This window comes from Gymnoscopelus microlampas, assembly GCF_963454915.1.
Source record: "Gymnoscopelus microlampas genome assembly, chromosome: 21".
Lineage (NCBI taxonomy): Eukaryota > Metazoa > Chordata > Actinopteri > Myctophiformes > Myctophidae > Gymnoscopelus > Gymnoscopelus microlampas.
The window spans coordinates 3,225,181-3,246,531 of NC_139958.1; the positions used below are offsets into that span (position 1 = coordinate 3,225,181).

General features: G+C 41.4%; 1 protein-coding gene across 1 annotated transcript; it reads left to right on the top strand.

The window, feature by feature from the left end:
• Nucleotides 1–213: 213 nt before the first annotated feature.
• LOC311037335 (organic cation/carnitine transporter 2-like) lies at nt 214–12,835 on the top strand (the record flags this gene model as incomplete). Its single annotated transcript, XM_084046462.1, has 11 exons — nt 214–420; nt 996–1,178; nt 1,439–1,542; nt 2,914–3,068; nt 6,187–6,358; nt 7,241–7,367; nt 7,654–7,760; nt 10,625–10,839; nt 11,173–11,355; nt 11,890–12,014; nt 12,800–12,835. The coding sequence occupies 11 exons, from the start codon at nt 214–216 to the stop codon at nt 12,833–12,835; spliced, it is 1,614 nt and encodes a 537-aa protein (XP_083902588.1).
• Between the last annotated feature and the right edge of the window lie 8,516 nt (nt 12,836–21,351).

Here is a 21,351-nt window from a genome sequence, read left to right on the forward strand (position 1 = left end):
TAGACATTCCTGCGCCTGGGATTATGAGGGATTATGAGGAGGTCTTGTACAGTAGGGGGGGGGGCATTTCCAACAGACTGCTTGTATTACGTGGGACCATTTTTCCTGGACGCGTCTGATACATCACCTGACTTAGGTTTTTTAGAGTCAGCAAGAACAGGAGATTATTGAATCTTTGATTATCTTCATTCTCAGACTCCTGGGTGTTTGGCCATGAAGGACTACGAGGAGACCACAGCCTTCCTTGGACAGTGGGGACGCTTCCAGCAGATCCTGTTCTTCCTGCTCTCTGCCAGCATCATTCCCAATGGCCTCAGTACGTTCTCTGTCATCTTCCTGGCTGACACCCCCCGCCACCACTGCCTGGTTCCAGATGTCAACCTAACTGCAGAGTGGCGCAAGGCCATCATCCCAGTAGAGGTGAGCTCCTGACGCCAGTGTTTTGTTCTTTACGACAGTGGTTCTCAAACTTTTTCATGTCAAGGACCCCCAAAATGATCTGTAGGCTAATGTATTTGGCCGCGGACCCCGATCTCAAAATATTTTGTTCCAGGGACCCCCAGAAGCAAAGATTTGAGTACAAATGTTCGCTTTAAAAAATATATATTCATAGATTTGTACAAATGTTCACAAATTCAAAAAATAGCAGATCTACAAGCTCATAGTGCGGCTATGAGCTTGTAGATCTGCTATTTTTGAATAGCCAAAGTATAAAATATGGAAGGGGTAAAAATTATTGTAACGCTTTATTAACTCATTTTGCTGGGGACCCCCTGGTACCCCCCCAAGGAGACACTTTGAGAACCAATGCTTTACGACATGTTTCCATACGTTAATATACATCGGTATCGGCTATCTGTTATCGGTCAAATTGTTAATTATAAACATGGGTATCGGTAAGGGCCCAGGATTTCCATATCGGTGCATCCCTAGTCACCATACATACCATACATACAGCTTATTGCACTGTAATAGAGGTTATTATATTTGACAAGGTGGTGAACGGACAGGAGGAGCAGAGCCGATGCCACCGGTACAGACTGGACGAGGTCAGGAACCTGTCTGCTCTGGGCTACATCCCCGGTCGGGACGTGAACCTCACTGAACTGAGACAGGAGAGCTGTGTGGACGGATGGAGCTACAGCCAAGACATCTACCAGTCCACCATCGTCACGGAGGTCAGTGTGTGTGTGCGTCAGTGTTGGAAAAAGTTCTCACATTTCTTACTTAAGTAAAAGTGTCAATACTGCAATATAGAACTAAACAATAGTACTTAATAAATGTACTTAGTTACTTTCCACCACTAGTGTGTGTGCATGTGTTTACACTTTCAAGTTAACACTACACAATCCATAGCTTTAGTGAATACAATTTTATTTTAACCAAAGGTGCACCCGGAAGTGTCAATCTTTCTTTACTGTAAATTCTCAACCTGCAGTTTGACCTGGTATGCAGCAACCAGTGGAAGCAACCGTTCACCTCCTCAGTGTACTTACTGGGAGTTCTGTGTGGATCCTTCTTCTCTGGACAGATCTCAGACAGGTATTTGAAACCCATGGCATGATTATTTAAAGGGTCTACACCATGAATTTTAACTTTTTCTTCATTTTTGTGTGTTTTTGGTCTCCCCCACCTCTCTTCTGTTCCAACAAATACCCGACTTCGAGCATGCAGGCTTTCATAGGCTATCTGTGTTTTTTATGTAAATTGGTCTGAAAACAGTCCGTGAGATTTGTTCCCCCACCCTACGTCACGTCTGGGAACAATTCCTCCCGTTTTTCAGTTCTAACCAAAAAAAAAAATCCAAAAAAAAAAAATATATATATTTTTTTATTTTTATTTTTTTCTAAATTTTTTCTTATTTTTTTTTTTTACTTTTTCCACACAGAACCAGGACATAGCATGCATACAAACTGGCTCAGTAGCGCCCCGTGCCAAACAGGACAATGTGGTATTGCAGGTGAAAGTGCTTTATAAGCCAGAGAGAAGTTAGTTGGAATGAGTATATCTGAGGCTTGATTTAGGCTCAAACCTTTTGAAAAACGTTTGAGGGACATAAACAATATGATATCAAATATTATTATTATTTTTAAATTCATGGTGTAGCTCCTTTAATAATGACCCATGACCCTCCGTCTCTTCAGGCTTGTGGGGAAATGGCCTGAAATGAATGAGTACTTCACAGCCTTCCTAGAGTTGCAGTGGAGTCAAAAGTAAAATATTTGTCTTTGAAATATAGTGGAGTGAAAGTAATCAAAAACGTATACCAAAACAATACTCATAGATACAGATACTCATAAAATGTACTTAAGTGCAGTACTCTAATAAATGTACACCGTTACTGTCCTCCAATGCCCTTCTGTGACATAAGGATTCATGGTCATGTGTGACATAAGGAGAAAATCATGGTCATGTGACTGCACCCATTGACCTTCAGTTATCCTGTGTTATCGTGGGTCTATCTGGTTTATAATCCACCAATAATAACTAACAGTTTCACCCTTTGTCCAGATGTGTATGGCTGGCCTATTAAAAAGAAGATAACTTATATTATCTGTGAACGTGTATGTTGGGTGAAAGTACCACTTCTAGATAATGTTTTAGTAGAATGACAACTTTTTTTAATTGTTATAACTGCTCTGCTTCTTTTATTCGGTTAATTCGGTACACAAAAATGTACTCTATGAAGTGTAGATGTGTGGCAAAAAGGAAATGTCTCTCCATCACTCAAGTAACATTGAACACAGGCCTTTTACTTGTAACAGAGTATTTTTACATTGTGGTATTGCTACTTTTACTTAAGTAAAACATTTGAGTACTTTTTCCACCACTGCTAACATGTAAATTGTAAATAGCAAAGGAAAGAGAAACAAAACACATGTTGGCTAATTTTGTCTCCTTTTTTCTTTTAAGGTTTGGAAGAAAGCTTGTTATGTTTGCAACCATGGCAGTCCAGACACTTTTTACCTTTGTCCAAATCTTCTCTCCCTCGTGGACGGTGTTCTCTATCCTCTTCTTCCTCGTTGCTTTGGGCCAGAGCTCCAACCATATTGCTGCTTTTGTCATAGGTATGCATGCAACAACTACTCACATGTTGAGAATGGATGGGAATGTGCTGAATGTAACATGTAGCCTACTATTTAAGTCTGATTTATACGTTGTTGTGCGCCGGAGTCATGGCTGAAATTAACTGATCAACAAGCTCACAACACTTGTTGTGGTAGCTTGTTTTGATTGTTTGAATACTTAATTTAGAAAAGACATGGAAACAGTACATGGAAATACAATTCACAATACAAGGTCTTCTAAATTGGATCGCTCGTAAAAGCACAATGGCTTATTTAAAATGAGATCCCCATGCACTCAAATCATGATGACATTTAAGAAGACATACAAATATACACTACTATGCAGACAGGGACGTGCCCAGAAGTGCCCTTTAGAAAAAAAGAAGAAAAACACGTTTTCTTCAGTTTACAGCAGGGGTCTTCAACAGGGGGTCCGGGGCCCCTAGGGGGTCCTCAGAGTTACTACAGGGGGTCCGCCAAATCTTTATGTGATATGATTTTTCTTTTTACCATAACCATTCGAAACCTAGCATCCCTTTTCTGAGGAGAACTTTAGCCAAAAATTACAGATCTACAAGCTCACAGCTGCGAGGCGTTGTGGGCTTGTAGATCGGCTATTTTTGGCAAAGAGGTATAGGTGTAGAGGGAAAAAGGAGCAGACCAAGTAAACCCAAAAAAATCACACCCTGTGTGAAGAGAGTGGTGCCTTTGATGAGCCCCGTATTGTCATCACCTGTGTTGTCATCAATGTTTGTTTATTGGACATACATACATACGGACACACGGACAAAGTCAGATATAGGAGTGGTTGGCACCACTCAAAAGTATAATTTACTTGAGCACCTGCCCCTCAAAATGTCTTTGCACCCCACTGTATGCAGAACGTCATACAATCAGCTTACAGGTTACTGGTATGAAAAACAAGAAATATGTACAATAGACAGTTTTAGGAGGGGGGGGGGGGGGGTAGGTTAAGACTTTGACAGGGGCCAGTTTGTTGTTGTTGCAGCCTCCTGAAGGTGTATCTTTAGGGCAGTTTTGAAAGTGAGTAGGGGTTTACACTCCTTTACTCCTTTTGGTAGGGCATTCCACATGTTTGTTGTATAGCATGAGAAAGAGTTCCCTTGTTTGTGCCGGATCTGGGTTGAACATGATCAGTGGAGCTGCCTCTGGTGTTATGCTTATGGACTTAATTTACGTTTATGAAGTATTTTGACAGGTACATGGGTATCCCAATGTTGTGGTGTATCTTGTAGACCAGGCCCATAGCAAGTTGCTGTACTCTGTCCTCAACCCTGAGCCATCCAACCCTAGCAAAATGAGCAGGGGTTAGATGGGTTGTAAGTTTGAGGCCAAGAAGTAGCCTTACCATTTTGTTTTGGGATGTCTGGAGCCTTGTTTTTAAGGCCTTAGTGGTGTTGTGATACCATGAGAAGCATGCATAGTCGAAATGACCTTAGATGAGGGCCCCTGTGAGAATCTTCAAGGTGTTCTTACTGACTAGAGAGTTGATCCTATACAGAAAACGTGTTCTTTGATTGACCTTTTTGATGACTCTTTATGTCATTTTAGAGTTTTGCCTCCAAGATGGAACCTAGGTAGGTAATTTCCTCCTTTCTTGTGATCAGCCTTGCTAAGGTTAACACTAGACCTAAAGAGAATGGATTCGGTTTTACCCAGGTGTAATGATAGTTTGTTGTCAGAGAGCCAGCCAGATGCGGATTGTATCGAGTTCAGAGCAGAGAGTTTTTTCAACCTGCAGCCTGTTTCTGTCCGAGACCAGTAGAGCCGAGCCATCTGCGAACAGTCTGACGGACAGATTGGTGAACCAATGTGATCTCACAGAATTTTTCTCCGGAGATTTTGAACCCGCCCCTCTGCACCAGATATCAGACACGCTATAGGGCAGCCTAGTTGTTGAGTAACTTCCAAAGCTCACAAGGTTTGTTTTGGTTTTCTTCAATTTTGTCATCGAGGTAGTTTTTTTTGTGATGATCTGATCATGGCAGTTACCTCGTTTCTTAGCTTATTTCTCTCTCTTATGAGTTTAGCTAGGTGGGTTTTCGAGACCTTTGTTGAAGCGTTTGGCGAGTTTGATCCTACATTTATGAAGTTCAGAACACTTTTTGTTTCTGACTTTCATGGCAGTAAGTGTGTCCGAATGCATCCATGGTTCCGAGCTGGTTTTGACCCTTACGATTTTCATGGGAGCCACGCTATCCAAGATTGAAGTGAATTTGGTTTTGAAACCAAGCCACGATTCATCTCCCAGTGTGTGCTGTTCAGTACATCGGACCAGTCCTGTTCCTCACTCTTATAGTTTTTGAGGTCTCTGCTGTGCTATTAGATCTGCTATTTTCGGCCTGCGACTCTAGCATTAGGAATGCAATGAAACGATACATTAGACATACTGTGCATATCGATGTTATTGCAAAATACAGTGTCTAGGTCAGGAGTGTGCAACTTTGATTATGGAGAGGGCCACTATATTTCCACTCTCACTCCAGAGGGCCACAATGTATATACTGTCAAGCAGACACCTCTTATCTCTGTTTTTTTTATACTTTTTATCGTAAATGAATGCCGTACTTCGCCATTCTATGTCACACAAAAGTAGCAAGAATAGCCGATCTACAAGCTCAAAACGCGTTGCAGTGCGACACGTTTTGAGCTTGTAGATCGGCTATTTTTGCTATTTTTGAATTGGAATCCTGTTTGGTTTTGTTTTGCTCTTGAATTGGAATCCTGAAAAGTTTTTTTTTATATTTCATTTCAAATGCATGTAATTATACTTATGTTAACTTTATGAACTTAAATACAAATTCATTGGACCTAAAAATACAATATAATTGTAATACTAGCCATTAAGCTACTAATATAGAGTGAAGTAATTAAAGCGGGTCATGTTTGCATGTTTGTAATTAACAGCTGAAATCTATAATAAATCAGTATTCCGATATTAACCTGCTGGCCGCATTAAGTGAAGGTGGGGGCCGCATTTGGCCCCCGGGCCGCCAGTTGCCCATGTATGGTCTAGACTCTAGGTTTATGGAAATCTGTGGAACTAGCCGTTAAACGTTTTATTTTGGTGTATTTCTCTCCCTCTGCTTCCCTCCAGGTGCTGAGATCTTGTCAGGAAAAGTACGTGTCCTGTTTGTGACTCTGGGAGTGAATCTGTTCTTTACTTCTGGCTACATGATGCTGCCTCTCTTTGCTTATTTCATAAGGGACTGGAAGTATCTTCTGCTGGCTTTATCTCTGCCTTGCCTGCTCTACACACCCCTCTGGTGGTAAGTTGCAGTCATTGCAGAAGAACCATCACTACAGAGCCAGTTTGTTTTCACTCATAATATTGGGGTATTATTCATCACTATTACCTGTGACAGCTCTCTGTAGTATAGATGCTAATAGTTTCTTTCATTCTTTTATGAATTCAAATTCTAAAGGGTTTTTCTTTCTTTATTTTATAACTTTTTATTTCATTTTACAGGAGAAAAAGAACAGGTACGTACTGAATCCTTAAAGGGATATTTCACTTTCAAACATGTATGGGGTCATTTTTACGTCTACTCAGGCTTTTGTGAGCACCCTAGAAGTTGCTTGATTCACTATTTAGATATTTGATATTCATTTTATCTGACACGCCCCCTTCCTATACAAACACAGTGTCACTACATTTTAACCATGATGGATTCATTGAAAACACCCGTCCTTGGTTCTGGTGACTGATTGTCCTTCTAATGTGTGAGGGGCAGTGTTTTTTTTCCAATTACTTACTTTTGATTTATTTTATAAAAACAAATGAATAAAAAAAAACATGGCCCCCTCACGCGTTAGAAGTACAATATCAGTCAGGTTTAACTGTTGTCCTTCTTTGAAGCACTACATTGAAACTGAATACACACTTCCTCAGGATAAGAACATCTGCTTAATGACTAAATTATAACGTAACATTTTCAGTATAGATTTGAAGGTTATTTTAGTTTTTTGAGTCTTTTTCTCTTACAATTATTACATTTTAAAAGGATGATATTTTCTGTTCGCTGTAATCACCTGTATGGGACCATGAATTGCTTTTGAGGTAAAGCCCTTCCGACTGTTTGAGCGTGAACCTCTCTCTACTGTGTTCCATAACCAAAGCGTGGACCTTCTCTCTCCTACCTGTGAGGCAGGTTCATCCCAGAGTCTCCTCGATGGCTGATCTCCCAGGGAAGAATAGAGGAGGCTGAGGCCGTACTGAGAGAAGCTGCTAAGAAGAACAACGTAGAGGCTCCGAAGGTCATCCTTAAAGGTTATGATGTAAGTTGACTTTAAGTCATACTATTTAACCTTTTCAATTACATTTATTTCTAATATATATAAAACTTCACTTGCATATTTTTCACAGTAACCATTCCACATACATGTGTTGTGTGAACACTTCCCTAAACACTATAAAATACTATTTGTAATCCCAATGTTCTGGCCCCAACACTGGTATCTGGGAATCACATTTCTAAGAGATGCTGTAATGACCACGTAGCTACCAGAGGTGTCATCAAAAAAAACATAAAACATTTGAGTACTTTTTCCACCACTGCTGCAGAGTGACATGGCAAAGGACAGATCCGACCCAGAGGAGCGCCACAGCGTTCTAGACCTGCTAAGTTTCACCAAAACCAGAACCACAACACTCATACTCTTCCTAGTGTGGTGAGTATCCACAGGTTGTTTTGCACTCACCTTATCACACATACTGTAGAAGGGTAGCATTGCAGTATTGATACCTTTACTTAAGTAACACATTTTGAGTATTTTTCCACCACTGAGTATGTGTCACCTGTCTCAGAGTGGGTCACCGTGTGTGTGTATTCAGACGCTCTTGTGAGCGACGGTAGCAAAGGGAAAAGGGAGGGTGCCTTTTGTCTGTGTGAATATGTGAGCGCATGTCAATGGGGATGAATGTTTGACCTGCGAATATGTATCACTAATTGTTCTTTTTTTCAAGTTAAAAGACTGCAAATTCACAGAATAGCAACTAAAAACAAAAGCTGAACGGGTTGGCAAAGAGTCTCATTATTGGGAATCTGTGGAAATTCAGTAATAGCAGGCAGTGTGTGTGCTTCAGAACACTGTACAGTTATGCTCTGTATTCTAGTGAATGTTCTACAGCAGGGGTGATGCAACCTTGATGATGGAGAGAGCCACTATATTTCCACACTCACTCCAGAGGCTCACATTGCATATACTGTCTCTCCGTATTTTAACTTATTTCACCATTCTGTGTCACGCAAAAGTAGCAAAAATAGCCGACCTACAAGCTCAAAACACATCGCAGTGCGACGCGTTTTGAGTTTGTGGATCTGCTATTTTAGCTATTTTTTTATTGGAATCCAACATTTTTGTTTTTAATTGGAATCCTGAAAAGTAACATTTTTATTTAATTTCAAATGCATTTAGTTATACACTCATGTTAACTTAAATTATAGGGTGCGTTCGGAAATACAACAATGAGGGCACTGGCCATTACAAACTAATAGGCGAGTGCGCTACAGTGCGCAATTTCCGAACGCACCCTAAATACAAATACATTGGACATAAAATGGTTCCATCTCGAGTTAATAATGGATACATGAACACTGAGGATGTTAATGCAGCATGCGCCGAGGTGCCGACCAGACAGACAGACAGACCACGGTCAGTCAGATTTAAAAATTGACAAATGAACAATACAGACAGACAGACAAAGATATGAAGTTAAAGTTCAGAGAAGCCAATTGTAGGGGTTGGTTTCAGTGGCCTAACGAAGTGTATAACCAAAGTAGGATATGAGCATGCGATTTGATTGGCTGTCATCTGAATTGCATAACAGGATAAGCTATTATTTCCGTAGCATTCAAGTTGACAATGAAACAGTGAACTCTACACCTTACTGTACATACACATTATGTTTGACACAAGCAGCTGCACACAATGGATGCAAAGTTTCTCATTAACTATGATAAAGACATCTCCGGGCAGTCTGGGGTGTGAGGACTCTCTCAGAGTGGAGAGCTTTTTTCCTTGTTTCAGATAAAACAAAAATGCGAGTGTATGTGTATGGAATACTTAAGAAAAGTCACGGAAGGCGAGCCTTCTAAGAGCTTCCTGAGGAAAAAGTGAATTGACCTAAAAATGTCTAAAACGGCCGGGCTGACCGCACAGTGACCCGTTTGTTAAAGAGCTGGAGAGATGGGCAGACACCTGTTACTGCAAAAACTCTATACAATGATTAATATCACTTTTTTTTAACAATAAACCTTTTTCTTTTAACACAAAAAAATGCTCTTAGGGCGCGCTCCCACCGCACTTTTATTTTACCTCTGGGGCAGAATCTGCCAATGCTTTGTCAATGTAAATGCGCGGATTCACGCAAGAGCGGATCTTTCCGCTTGTCGCGCAGACCTTGCGTTTATCCGCTCTACACAACTTGTCCATTTGAAGCATATAACTGCTGGAGGCAGTAGCTGATTTTCCCCCTCTGTCCAATCCGGTGAGTCGAAGGCGGACCGTCCGAAGACTCTGGAAGCAACATGGTGCTCAAGGCAGAAGGCGTGCGGGCTACGGGGACGGTCTTGAAAGTGAGTGACAGGTGTGTCACTGTGGGGTTTTTTTTAAATCCGCTGGCAGCAAAAAACTGTGGCCACGCACAACCTGCGTTTAACAACAGCCAACCATGTTTTGGTGGGAGCGCGCCCTTACAGCACCTTTAATGGACAGCAATGAAGGTAATTTGACACCTAAGACTAAATCTTCAATTATAGTCGACCAAATTTAAACACCACTCACCAGCCACTCCTTTGGGTTGTTCTGATCTGAGTGGCGGAAGAAAAGGAAAGCAAAATATGTTATACTAACCAAATATAAATTATGTATTATAATAATACTATATTCTAAACATTTGTCAGTAACTAATTCAAAGATTATGAAAAAAGTCAAAACTAAATAAAAAACAAATGAAAAATGATAAACTAACCTTGCTAATACAAAGTTTGGCCTAAAGATGAATTTAAATGATAAATACTTACAGATCACTGAGAAGACATTTCTCATATTCCTCAAGACCTTTGTAGAAAAAGTCTTTGGCTTTTCTGGAATTCAGTAGAGTATAGAGATCCCTCATCTTCTCCTGATTGGTGGCCTTAGACGTCACATTAGCGTAGCCCTCTTGGGTGATGACTTCCTCCTCCAAGAGCAGATCCATGATGGGTTTGACCATGGTCACGTTCTGAACCAGGAAACACCGGTGTTGGTCACTGAAGTGTTTCTCTGGAGATGAGAGGAATTAAAGTCAATAGAATTTGAATACTAGTCATTAAGCTACTAATATAGACTGAAGTAATTAAAGCGGGTCATGTTTGCAATTGTAACAGCTGAAATCAATAATATATCAGTGATCCGATATCAACCTGCGGGCAGCAATAAGTGAAGGTGAGGGCCGCATGTGGCCCCCGGGCCGCCATTTGCCCATGTATGTTCTATACGGAGAAATTGTACATCCATGTATATATGTATGTGTGTGTGTGTGTGTCTCCCAGGTTCACTATAAACAGTGGCTACTTTGGCCTGTCCCTGAACACATCCCGTCTTCACGGCGACCGCTTTGTCAACTGTTTCATCTCGGCAGCCGTGGGGTTGCCGGCGTCCGTCTCCAGTTGGCTGGCGCTACAGTATCTTCCCAGGCGGCTGTCTTTGGCACTCAGTATGGCTCTCGGAGGAGGAATGCTGTACGGCATTCAGCTGGTGCCACAAGGTGACAGCAGAGACTTTATCATAGGAAACTAAGACCACTCCTTCTCAGTCTAAAGATGAAACAAAATGTCATCCTTAACAGCATTCCATACAGCTTCGGGATGTAATCTTATCTAAAAGAGGAAGGCCAGGCTCCAAGAGTGGCTAACTTGGCATTAATGCCAAATAAAACCAATGGCAGTCAGAAGTGTGTGTGTGCGCGTGCGTGCGTGCGTGTTCATGTGTATACAAATACATACATGCATGAATATTTACACACACATACAACATATCTAAATAGATAGATACATGCATCTATTCTACTTTATTCTCTTCTATTCTTCTGTTTGCTTAGGTCTACCTTACCTGTCCATAGCACTGGAGATGCTGGGTAAATTGGGCATTTCCACCAGTTTCCAACTGATTTTTGCCTACACCGGAGAGCTGTACCCAACAGTCATCAGAAACACAGCTGTTGGCACCTGTTCCATGGTTTCCAAAGTGGGCGGTATCCTTGCTCCTTATCTCATGCAACTGAGTACGTTTCTGTCCATATAGATCTGCAATGTCAACTTCTACTCTGTCAAAGCATAATAACTATTACTATTAGTTAGTTGTAATAACTACTATTGCATCTGAACAGATACTTCCAAAGTGAGTTACTGGCACAGAAAAGTGTACCAATTTGACAGTACTTGGCAAATGGTCTCGCATTTCTATAGCGCCTTTATCCAAATGGCTTTACAAAGTGTGTTACATTCACCCATTCACAAACCGATGGTGCAGACAAACATTAAATGACACAGGTCTACGGTTGGGATTTTTAAGATCTACATAGATTCTTGAATAGTTTAGTAATAGTTAGTAAACAAATAATTGGTCTATCCCCAAGAGTAGAAGCGTATACCACCAAGTCAAACTGTAATTGCTATCTCCATATACAATAATGAGTTAATTAATTAGGCGTTTCCTGACAGAAGTACTGACAGGTACTTCAACACTTGTGAACTCCCATGTACATGCTGCATACTAAACTATTAAGTCATTAAAATGTGCTCTTCTCCATATGCAGGTATATACTACAAGTTTCTACCATATCTATTGCTGGGTTCTCTGGCTCTGCTGTCTGGCCTGGCCACTCTCTTCCTTCCAGAGACCTTTGGTCGACCTTTGCCTGAAACTATCGAGCAGATGCCTGTGAGAGAAAGGTATGCTCCTGGGAGAATTACCAGTCGTGATCTTGGAGATAAAGATAGGACATTTGTCCTACTTGTTTGGGCATGTTTTTAGGCCGGAATTTAGTTTTTTCCTAAATGTTCAAAAAATAGCAAGAATATCCAATCTACAAGCTTGTACACCTGCAAGTTATGCAATTTTTCCTACGAGGAAGTATCGATGGCTTTAGTGGTTGTCTACATTTATACACAACACTAATCCTATGCCTTTTCTTTGCCAGGATAAAGTGTGCTTGTTTAACGCCCGGGATTCGAACCCGGGTCTCCCGCGTGGAGAGCCAACATCTTAACCATCAAACCAAAGGGAAATCCCCATGTCTCGGGGGAGATATTAGACTTTCAGGCCATCAGGCTGAGGTTGTGAACCACTCTGTTACACTCACCCCGCTTATGACCTCCTCCAACGGGGAAACCCGATCCGGGTCACTGCACCATTGTAACGCCCGGGATTCGAACCCTGCTCTCCCGTGTGGGAAGCCAACATCTTAACCACTAAGCCAAAGGGAATTCCCTATGGCTGGGGGGAGATATTAGACTTTCAGGCCATCAGGCTGAGCTTGTGAACCACTCTGTTACACATGTTTCGTCATTACAGAGGATGAGACCCCATCTGTGCCCCATCTACCACAAAATTCTACAAAATGTTAATGTTTGTACTAATGCTCTCAAACGTATCGCGTTAATGGCAGTAATTCATTTTTGGAATTAATTGCGTTAACATATTTGACGCATTTAACGCATTTGCAGAACGGCCCGCCCCCTAGCTCTGGTCCATTGAGTTAGAAGGAGTTCTCCTTAACGCTTCTCCTTATGTTACTCTCCAGCCGTTGCCTGCACCCCCCCGTTAGCTTAGGCTGTGCATTCTCTCGTCTTTAGTAAAAATAAAAAATATACTTTCGCTACTCACCAAAACAAAGACGGTTTTAAGATATTGAAAGCCTACTTTCCTTCACACCTCACGTCTAAAATACACTTTTTGGCCAGAAAAGAAAATATTTCAGCGGAAGGAAAACATTTTGTCAATAGAAAAGTTCCATTGACCGGATCTGTAGGGGGCGCAGTGGAGTAAACATTTTAACCTTCCGGTGAAATAGTTTATTTTCTGGACAAAAAGTGTATTTTAGACGTGAGGTGGGGGGCTCAGAGTGTTCCCACTTAGTAGAGCAGACTTTCAACATCTTCAAACTCTCTTTGTTTTGCTGAGTAGCGAAAGTGTATTTTTTATTTATACTAGAGACGAGAGGCTGCGCAACCTGCGCTACCGCGGGTTTTGTGGGAAACGGACAGAAATGTTGTTATTGTTCTGTTTAGACACAGTGGTTTTCAACCCTTTTCATATCAAGGTCCATTATTTGTTCGGCATTTGAGCCACGGACCACCATTTGATGAGATTTAGACTCTCAGACCTAAGACCAGTGGTGAAAAAAGTAGCCTACTAATCTTTTTTTACTTAACTAAAAGTATCAATACTGCAGTGTAGAAATACTCTTACAAGTAAAAGTCCGGTAATATATTATTGATTTTTCAATATTAATACCACACTTTGGATTTGTTATAATTGACATGCATACATGCATACATACATACATACATACATACATACATACATACATACATACATACATACATACATACATACATACATACATACATACATACATACTGTATGTTAAATGTATATTTTTGCCTTCTGTCATTTATCTTTCCATTCCCACAACAATATACAGAAAGAAATGGAATATTTTGGACATGGGTCGAATGGTGATTAATAATGATTCATGAATTTTTAAGCTGTGATTAATCTGATTAAAGTTTGTAATCGTTTGACAGCCCTAGTTTGTACATATCTGTATATTTTCAAACATACATTTATTTTACTAGTATTGGTTGAAATGTGTCAATTCATTACTTTAAAATAAACATTAAAAATGTATTTTCCCAAAAAACATACAGTAATGTTATGAATGTGAGTCTGATATGAGCACAGCTCCTAACTGAATGCACTGTATCGCAGAAGAAGTCTTGCTTTCACAATGTCTCGTTGATGCTTTCTTCTTCTCCTGTAGTCTGAGGGAGTTTGTAACGTTTCCTTTTACAACACCTGAGGGAAACAAAAGACAGTGAGCCGCCATGTCTGGGTCAAATGTTTATACATCATTCTTCAACATGATCTTACTCCCTGAACCACATGAACCAGGGACGTGCACAGATAGACTCTAGGTGGTGCTAGAGCACCTGCCCTTTGCCCTCTTGACCTGTTTTTTTTTTGTTCAGTTTACAGCAGGGGTCTTCAACAGGGGGTCCTCAGAGTTACTACAGGGGGTCTGCCAAATCTTTATGTGATATGATTTTTCTTTTTACCATAACCACTCGAAACCCAGCATCCCTTTTCTGAGGAGAACTTTAGCCAAAAATAGCCGATCTACAAGCTCACAACGCCTCGCGCTGCGAGGCGTTGTGGGCTTGTAGATCGGCTATTTTTGGCAAAGAGGTATAGGTGTAGAGGGAAAAAAGAGCAGACCAAGTAAACAAAAAAAATGTACTTGAGCACCTGCCCCTCAAAATGTCTGTGCACGCCACTGACATGAACCCTAGATTCCCTATTCTGGGGGGGGCGAACATTCGGTGAAAGCAGATCTACAAGTTCAACAGCGCATTGTGTTGCGTAGTGTTGTGAGCTTGTAGAACGGTTATTTTAGGTAAAGAGATCTGGTGTAGAGGGGAAAAAGGAGGGGGCCTGGTATAGACCCTGGGGGACTCGGGTCAACGAAGTACATCAGGCTTAAGTGGTTAACGTAAATCGGCCCGGTTGCTTGCAATAGAGTTGAAAGGAAATTATGGAGAATGATCGGATTAGCGGTAATTGTCAGGTTAAGATAACCTTTAGGAGTAGTTACAGAGGCTATATGCATCACAATAAATACCAAGCAATGATTATAGCCTCTTCACTGAATTACACTTCAGTCTCCAAAGGCACCTATAGAGTGAATCTCTACAATATAACACCTAAATTGACCACCAGTGAAAATAGCCGATCTACAAGCTTCTGAGCTTAAAGGAGTAGTTCACCCAAATATTTACTTATTTTCTATCAATTACACACCCCTTGAATTCCGGCAGGAGACTCAAAGAGTCTTCTTTGAGTCTCCTGCTCCTCCGGCTCTGAGGCGTCTGTATCTCAGGCGCCATTATCTGGAATGCATCCTTCTAACAATACAGGTCGAGTTATTTGCATTTTGAAACACATTTTAAATGTCAAACATAATCCTGCCATTCACGTGGCATGTGGGCCACATGCCGGGTTGCCAGATCTGCTTATTATAATTTCCCCGCAAGATTTGATTTGAAAATAGCCGATCTACAAGCTCACAACGCGTCGCATCGCGACGCGTTGTGAGCTTGTAGATCGGCTATTTTCAAATAGCTGATGTATGTTAAAGTGCTCATGTGGCCCCATAGTCACTTCTTTTGGGCTGGTGTTCCTAGACCTGGTTGCTTGTTTCTCTCACAGAATCTGGCAACGCTGGCCACGTGCCATTATTATGCTCTCATCCTTAGATGTGCAGAAACCTGTTTAAACCTGTTTATTAATTGCAATGGTAGAGCACAGTATATCGTACTGTACACGAACAGCCCCAGTCCGAGAAGTACAGTAGTCAAGTCAGTTTGTTTTGGGAGGTTTGAAGCTTAGTTTTTAGTGACATTGAGGCGTTGGGGAGTACCAAGAGGTGCAAGCATAGTCAAAAAAGGGGCTGAATCAGTGCCCACTTTTGTCGACAAAAGAGGAAATTCTGCCCATAAATCTGGTTCTCTGGTTTACTCGTTTGACCACCTTTGTAGCCATATGCTTTCACCTGTCAGGTATTTGTAAAGAATACAACCCAATTAGGTCATCTCTTCTTTGCTAGAGATAATTGTGTCATCGACTTTGGCCTTGAAATAATTTACATTCATGACATGAATGTATGACAGTATGTTGCAGGGATTAACCCATTAAGACCTGGAACTGCGTCATTTTTAGATTTGAGCTAAAAAAACATTATTTTACACTTTGGGCTATTCAAAAATAGCAGATATACAAGATTTGCACACATTTTCACGATTTTTCAAAAATAGCAGATCTACAAGCTCATAGCGCGGCACCGAGTGCCACGCTATGAGCTTGTAGATCTGCTATTTTTGAAAAATCGTGAAAATGTGTGCAAATCTTCTGAATATATATATTCTTAAAGCGAACATTTTTAACTCAAATCTTTGCTTCTGGGGGTCCCTGGAACAAGCTATTTTGATGGGGGTCCGCGGCCAAATACATATAATTTTGGGGGTCCTTGACATGAAAAAGATTGAGCACCACTGATATAGAAACATACGTTTTTCAGAAAACTGTTGAGATTTAGGAGAAGTGTAGAATCGGCTTCAGGTCTCAATGGAATAAACCTCAGATCTTCCCACATGCAGCACTTTGTCATCATCATGATCTCATCGAGGCCTTTCCCCTGCATTAGACCCCGTGACACCGCCTCCAGGCACACCGCTCCCCCAATAGAGTATCAGGTCTCAAACCAGTCGGTCCGCACAGCCAGGCAGTCACCCATCCACACACACACACACTCTGTTGTTGTTATTGTGCTTATTCACTTACTGAAGAAGTCACAATTTCCTTTTCGGTCATGGCATATCAATATGCCCGTTGAAGTTGTGTTTTGTTTGTGAATTGCTTTGCATTACCATGAGAAAGAAAGGAAGAAAGAAAGCAAGAATGAATGAGACAATGTTCAAGAGTCTTCAGTTTCTCTCTGTCTTTTGTTTGAAACGGTCACACATAACATGCAGGGACATGCTGGGCCCCTAATTCAGCCTGGGAATCTCAGATAGAGAGCCCCGCAAGGTGGAATTGTTTTGCCTCCGGACGCGCGGCGAGGTCCCAAATACTAACCGATGAGCGGTATATTTTTATTTATAATAAAAATAAACAATTGTATTATTTATAATAAAAATATACAATGAAAAATGTACATAATACTATATACTATATAATACATAATAATAATAAAATACTGGGGGTAATGTGGACCGGTGCTACTCAAGCATTGGCCATTTCAGATGAGAGACAAGCCAGTGGGCCAATTACATGAGTTATATTTACTTTGTGGGCCGCCCAGACCCAAAAAGTGGAGAAAAAAAGAAAAGTAAAAGAAAAAGAAAAACGGCCGGCCTGGTCGGCCTGGAATGGAGCGACCGTTCGGGAATTGTCCCAAATGTCCCAGTGGCCAGCACGTCCCTGCCTCCAGGCTACATGTCAACGTACAGCACACAGTATGCACTCTGTATGCAGATTTAGACAGTGTCATATACTACAGTATGTATCTATATGCCTGCTGTAGTGCTGTACTGCCCTGCACATTCCATTTGCAGTAGAATGAGAGCACTGTGTCTCTTATTTCAAGCTATTTGTATGATGATTTGCATAGTAGTGTGTATCTGTCTGTTTTTTAATGTCACCATGATTTGAATATGTGGGGATCTCATTTGAAACAATCCGTTGGCTTTTATGGGCGATCCATGTCTAAATAAAGTATTCAATCAATCAATCAATCATATATGTGCACTTAAATTATGACTCTTCGTGTTCATGAGCGTGTATTTGTCACGGCACTATTGTCGCTGACCAGTGGTGGAAAGTAACATGTACTGTACTTAAGGTGGAGTATTTCCAATTTTCAGTACATTTACCTCTACTCCACTACATCTCAGAGGCAAATATTATACTTTGACTCCACTACAACTATTTGAAAACTTTAGTTACTTTGTAGATTCTGATTATTATTACAAAACATACATTACCCACTTCAGCCCTATATACATTTCGGCCATTTGAAAATAACCAATCTACAAGCTCGGTTGTAGATCTGCTATTTTCAAAATATGTTTTATTCATTTTGAACTCGTGAAATGGGACATTCTGCACAATGAGTACTATTTCTTTTGATACTTTAAGTATATTTTGAAGCTGATACTTTTGTACTTTTACTCAAGTATATTTTCAATAAGGGACTTCTACTTGTAACAGAGTATGGCTATCTACATTGCAGTATTGATACTTTTACTTAAGTAAAGACATTGAGTACTTTTTCCACCACTGTCGCTGACATACATATTGCATTCAGCTGTTGTGGTAGTAACATTGTTCTGACTGTAACGGCGAGATGAGGCGTTAATTATGCCCACTTTCACAGAACAGTGAAGTGTGTCAGAATCCGGTGTGTCTTGCTGTCACGGTGTACGCAGTCATGACCGTGTTAAGTGATAATAGAAAGATTTATTTACAGCGCTGTAACAGTCACACAACATTACACATACAATACATCCTATTGCGAAGCACACAGATAGACTGACTTGCTCTTCTCTGGCGGTCCGCTCATAATTGGCTACAGGAAAACAATAATTCATTTGATGTCTTCTCCTGAGCTTTTTGGTGCTAAAACATAATGTCTTCTGCACAGCCATAAATAAAGGGGCCTCTGACTTATGGGCAGCTGTGACCTGCCGACCTGAACTCCCTATTCCGGCCTAGTTATCAGCTGGTGTTTTAGGCCCTGTTGTGAGGCTCTCAAACTCAAACTCATGCTAGCAACACAGACTAATCGATGCTAAGCCATATAATATAATAATAATACATTTGCTTCATCATTCCTCCCTTCGATTAAATTCCACACATTTAATCACCGTGAAACAGGGAAGCGAAACACCTCTACACTAACCATACAGCATGAGTACAACATGATGTGAATTAGTAGGCTACCACACAAGCAAATACTAAATCAACATTCAACGTTAGTAACAATAAAATACATGATAGAAAATGTAACCATAGCAAGATGAGCTATACATGCAGAAACAGAGGCTGTTTTTGTGGTGTGAAAGCACCCCTACCCAAACAGAGCTAGCAGACATAATACAGATAAGATCTAAGGAATGGGAAAGATAAATACCCCCAAGGGCCTAGGCTATAGTGCCTGTACTGCTTTTACTGAGTACAGACACAAAAATCATTCCAATCAATGGCCTTATGTGAAGTTGGGCAAAATAAGGCATCTGTGCAAAGCCATTATTAGCGATGCAAACTGTACATTTAGCAGGTGACAGACGTGCCTTTAAAAGCTGAATTAAGCATTTTGCATCTGAGGCCGGTCTGTTGTGTCACGTCAGACCATGGGCAGGGTCCAAACAGGCAGGCAACAAGCAAAAGTGATCAAATAAATCAAAACGGTAGAATTCAATTCAGGTATTACTGACAAAAATTGGAGACAACAAACGGGAATAACAGACACATGTTCTTCATCCTCCCTTTGTACATGGACGCCTCAGGCAGTGGTAAAATGCCCGTGAGTAGTCGGCGCAGTGCACAAGTCTGTGTTGGTTTTAAGGCCGGGCTGAGCCCTTGAATAGCTTACAGTGTGATGTGTGCGCCCACATTGACCATCTCTTAACCTTCACCAACGTGTGTGAGTTGTCAGCCAACACCTGAAACATTTTCACAAGTGGTCAGCGTTGTATAATGTAACATGTCCTCTGTAAATAAATACATCTACTGATGCACAAACTTGGACACATCATCAGTGTTGTTTCCTGGAGTCACTGGGTGTTTCGGGTCTCGCAACAGACACCCTCCTCCAGGCGACCCGACCGAGGCTGATCAGACCCCGGTCTGTGTACAAGCAGGGCCGGACTGGGACCAAAATTCAGCCCTGGCATTTTGGTCCGAAAGGCCCACAGGGTTGCCAGATCTGCTTATTATTATTATTTCCCCGCATTTTTTTGTTGTTGAAAATAGCAGATCTACAAGCTCACAACGCGTCGCATCGCGACGCGTTGTGAGCTTGTAGATCTGCGCTTGTAGATCTGCTTGTAGATCTGGAGCCAGGTTGCCTGGCTCCTCCTTCCAGAAGAGGGCATTCTGTGCGTTTGCGTCGTCATCATTGCTGCAGGGCAAAAACGTCGCATTCTGCCTTGATGGATTTGTTAAACCCTCCTTGCAGGTTTTACTGCAGTCTGTAGCTTTTTGGTTCTTCCTCTCAGAAGAAGTGGTTTGGGCCGCCAACCCGCTCCACCCCGGGTCGCCGTCTCTCCGGCCATCCTCTGTCTCTCCAGATGTCACCACGCTCTTCGTGGTCGTCACTCGTCGCTCAAAAGGGGTGGTCACTTTTGGATGGTCATCAGCTAGTACCTGCAGGCCTCCGGGTGTCACAGCAGCAGTAACTTCCACTGTAAATCAATATTTGCTAACACATGCAAGCATCCCAGTCTTAGTTAACTGCGTGATCAAGACCATGAGCCTCAACACAATTTTAACTTATTCACTGCCAGACTTATTTCAAGCTTGTTGATCCCTGTGCCAGGATTTTGCTATTATCTTACCTTTTCAAGGTGTCACAGAATATTTATCTTCAGTATGATTGATCCCCTGATGGTTGCTATTCACTGAGGTGATTCAGGTGTGGTTTCACATTGTGACCTCGTTGACATGTGTTGTCTGATGAAAATGCCACGTCTCACTCAAAAATACAGTGTTTTTCACAGGAAAAGGTTCTTTTTTCTCCTTTTATTTTTTTTAAATATTGAAGTGAATGGATAATCCTGTAAGAGCAACTTGTCAGAGGAGCATAAATAACAAGTCACGTGAGAAGATAACAGCTCTATCTGCAACAGCAAGAGCCCTAATACATGGCAAGCCCTGAATGACGCCGTCCAGAAGAACACAAGAGAAATATACAACAAATTGAACGTAAGGGAGTAGTGGTTTAAGAAGTCCAAGGGTGGGGGCGTCAATAATTCTTCAATGCATTAAAGCTAGAAATAGCATCCCGAGTCCTCTTGATTTTCACCCCGCATGAGCGAGTGTTCCTTTAAGAGATTGTGAAGTGGGGCCTCAAGCATAGAAAGATTTACCAAAAATAAATAAATAAAATGCCGCTGGTCAAGCAGCCTTACGATCACAGGTGGACTTTAATCAAGACTTTAATTCACCCGTGTGCCGTAACGATTTAACAGAGCAGGTGGTAAGATGGCCAACTCCGGCATGGCCTGTAAATCAAAAACGCAAACTAAATGTCTGTCTAAATATGACCACGCGTCCTGTTCTAGGTCAGTGGTTTTCAACCAGTGGTCCAGGGACCACCAGTGGTCCTTGAAGGGATTCCAGGTGGTCCCCAGCTAAATGATAGATAGTTAGGAACCAAATGGACTCTTATGGATCTGTAACTCAGAGAGTGTACAAATGGAACCATTTGTACACTCTC